Genomic DNA, 3161 nt, shown 5'->3' on the forward strand with positions numbered 1-3161 from the left:
TGCCTTCAGAGCAAAAGTAAGCAATAAATATTCCAGGTATGGTGGTTCACACCTGTGGTTCCAGCCACATGGGAGGCATAGGTAGGAGAATCATAGTCTCAGAACATTCACAAGCAAAAAGCTCATGATGCTACCTGAAAAATTACTAAAGCAAAACAGTGAAGGGGGCATGGCTCAAGTGGTAGAATACCTGCCTAGCAAGGAAGAAACCCTGAGTTCAAGTCCTGATACCACTAAAATTTAATCATAATAATAATCAGGTATAGAAGTTTGGTTTCCAGTGTGAATTATGAAAATGAAGCATTATCTGAAGAAACTAGATTGCTCTGCTCTGAAGTTTAAAAAGGGCATTTTTGATGTCCCCGTTACTCAAGCTATAGATGAAGGGATTCAGCATGGGGATGACCACAGTGTACATCACTGAGGCCACTGCACTGTTTTTAGGAGACGTTGATACAACAGATCCAAGGTACACGCCAATAGCTGTGCCATAAAATAAGCAAACAACCAACAAATGAGACCCACAGGTAGAAAAGGCTTTATATTTCCCACCTGATGATGGGATTCTCAGAATGGAAGACAGAATTTTATAGTAAGAGAAAAAGATCCCTGAGAGAGGAAGAAAACCAGAAATAGCACCAACTAAATACATGATTAAATTTTTGGTAAAGGACTCAGAACAGGCAAGATTTAGGACTTGAGAAGGCTCACAGAAGAAATTAGAAATTTCCACATCCTTGAAGTGGGTAAAATATAAGGCAATCAGATTATGTAGCTGGGATTCACAAAGGCAAAATAAAAGAGACACAAACACCAAGAAAACACAGAAGCAATGGTTCATGATGACTGAATAATGCAGGGGGTGACAGATGGCCACAAACCGGTCATAGGCCATCACAGTCAAAAGCTTATCATCCATATTTCCAAAAACAAAAAATAGAGACATTTGTGTCATGCAGCCCACATAGGATATGACCCTACTCTGATTTTTAATGCACACCATCATCTTTGGGACTGTGGTAGATATGAAACAGATGTCAGCAAAGGACAGGTTGGAGAGAAAGAAGTACATGGGGGTGTGGAGGTGGGAGTCAGAGCTGACAACCAGGATGATAAGCAGGTTTCCAAGCACTGTAAACAGGTACATGGTTGGGAACAGTCCAAAAAGGAAGGGCTCCAGTTCTGGATCCTCTGAGAGTCCCATGAGATGGAATTCTGAAATCTGAGTTAGATTATGTGCTTCTGTTTTGCTTGGGCACCTTTGGAAAAAGAAATAGGGACAAAGTACTTCTACAATGATAGCAATGACTTTAACTTAAGATATTTAAAACATCGCATAAGAGCTTTGACAGAATTATCTGAACATTAAATTGCAGTTATGTCCCAGGACATTTTCAGTTTCATATGATTATCATTTCCCTACTTTGTGGATATGTGGTCACCCAAATTTTGTTCATTTTTGAAAATTATTTAACAGAAAACATGTATCATTAGTTTTGGTAGACCTCAAATTTTGATAAATATGTTTAAGTTAAATGCCCATAACCAATGTCATCACTAAGAATGTGAAATTAGCACATGCTACAGCTGAAAATGGAAAGAAACACATCTGAATATTTTTATTATTTTATGGAGGTTTATTTGTACCAACTTCGTATAATCTCAACCAGATATCTACTAAGCAAGAGAATCTTTCACCTTTCTTTCTTCTGAATATCTATAATGGAAGACTGCTTTATTGATTTTATAATCATAAATATTCTCTGTATCATTGGTGGCTTTCATTTGTCAGCAAGGAATATATCTGAATACATATTTGATTGCCTTATTTCTTGAACCATTTAATTGATTTTACATTTTCATGCTCTGATTGTAATTCTCACACCTCAGCTACTGGAGGTTAATTCAGGTGTTAATTCACTATAATTTAATTTGAAGAAATAAAAAATGAACCCATGTAATCATACCTGGACTGTGTTATCATCTCTAAAATAGAGATAATGATTATCTAGCTTATTGTGTTATTGAAAAAGGGCTTTCCTTTTCTAATTGCATAATTTAGTGATTCTCAATCTCATTTGTAAGTATATTAACATGTGTATATTTTCAAATACCAAGATACAGTGATATTGGGCTAAATCCATCTCTTTCAGTATATCTGGGGGTCAGTTCTTATACAAGGATTAATAGCAAGAGCCTTAGAATATTTCCTGGTATTTAGAAAGTGACCAATAAATATTGACTGTAACTATACTCAGTAATACCCACACACTATATTGTAAAATAAATATTTCTTAATGGATGATTAAAGTGAATGCTTTGGATGAATTTGATTTATCATTTTATAACTTGAATATGTGGCATCTCTGTATGATTCCATTCTACTACCTACCTCTCTTATCCCCAATACACATGTACACAAATGCAAAAATGATATCTGTTGAAACTATTCCAGGAATGATAGGAATACAAGAGAACAGTGGAGGGGGTTAACACAAGTATAATATAGTTGATAAATTGTGAGAACTTTGTAAATGCCACAATGTACTTATATCCAGCAAAACAATAAGAAAGTCCTGCTGGCATGAATTCAATGGGTACATTAATGTATGTGTGTCAGCAGTGGTTAGTGTATTCATATGGAAGTTTTATTATGCTTTATTTAAAATATATCTAATACTCATCTAAGTAGTCTTCACCCTAAGATCTAGCTCCCTTGAAATGTAAAAGTTTATATTGCCATGTTTGCACTATGAGGTATATGCAAAAACTTCAAATTTAAGTGATGTACAGCATTATTTGAGGAGGAAAATCATTTTATTAGAGGATTTGTTTTTTTCAGCAGTATTTTTAAATCCTTTTGTCTCTTCCCATACCATATAAACATTCTTTTGCAGCTAAATATGTGGGTTGGAGATACTTATTTGAATTTCAACAATTGATGCGTGTTCTGTTTTATTATTAATCTACATTTGTTGGCACAGTAAAAATCAGTCCCAATAAAATGAAACTACTAGTGTTAGTGTACAGTGTCAAAAACATTGGTTATATGTATCTAATAAAAACACTTTGCATGATTATTGACCAAGAACTTACATCTGACATAGCAAATATTACTATTTGACTCCCATAGAGAAGATATTACCCAAGGATTTAATTAG

At 34.6% G+C, this 3161-nt stretch overlaps 1 protein-coding gene across 1 annotated transcript; it reads right to left on the reverse strand.

The window, feature by feature from the left end:
- Nucleotides 1–316: 316 nt before the first annotated feature.
- LOC141416362 (olfactory receptor 7E178-like) lies at nucleotides 317–1270 on the reverse strand. Its single transcript, XM_074053419.1, has one exon. The coding sequence runs from the start codon at nucleotides 1202–1204 to the stop codon at nucleotides 317–319; it is 888 nt and encodes a 295-aa protein (XP_073909520.1). The 5' UTR covers nucleotides 1205–1270.
- Between the last annotated feature and the right edge of the window lie 1891 nt (nucleotides 1271–3161).

Source organism: Castor canadensis, chromosome 14 (assembly GCF_047511655.1).
Source record: "Castor canadensis chromosome 14, mCasCan1.hap1v2, whole genome shotgun sequence".
Lineage (NCBI taxonomy): Eukaryota > Metazoa > Chordata > Mammalia > Rodentia > Castoridae > Castor > Castor canadensis.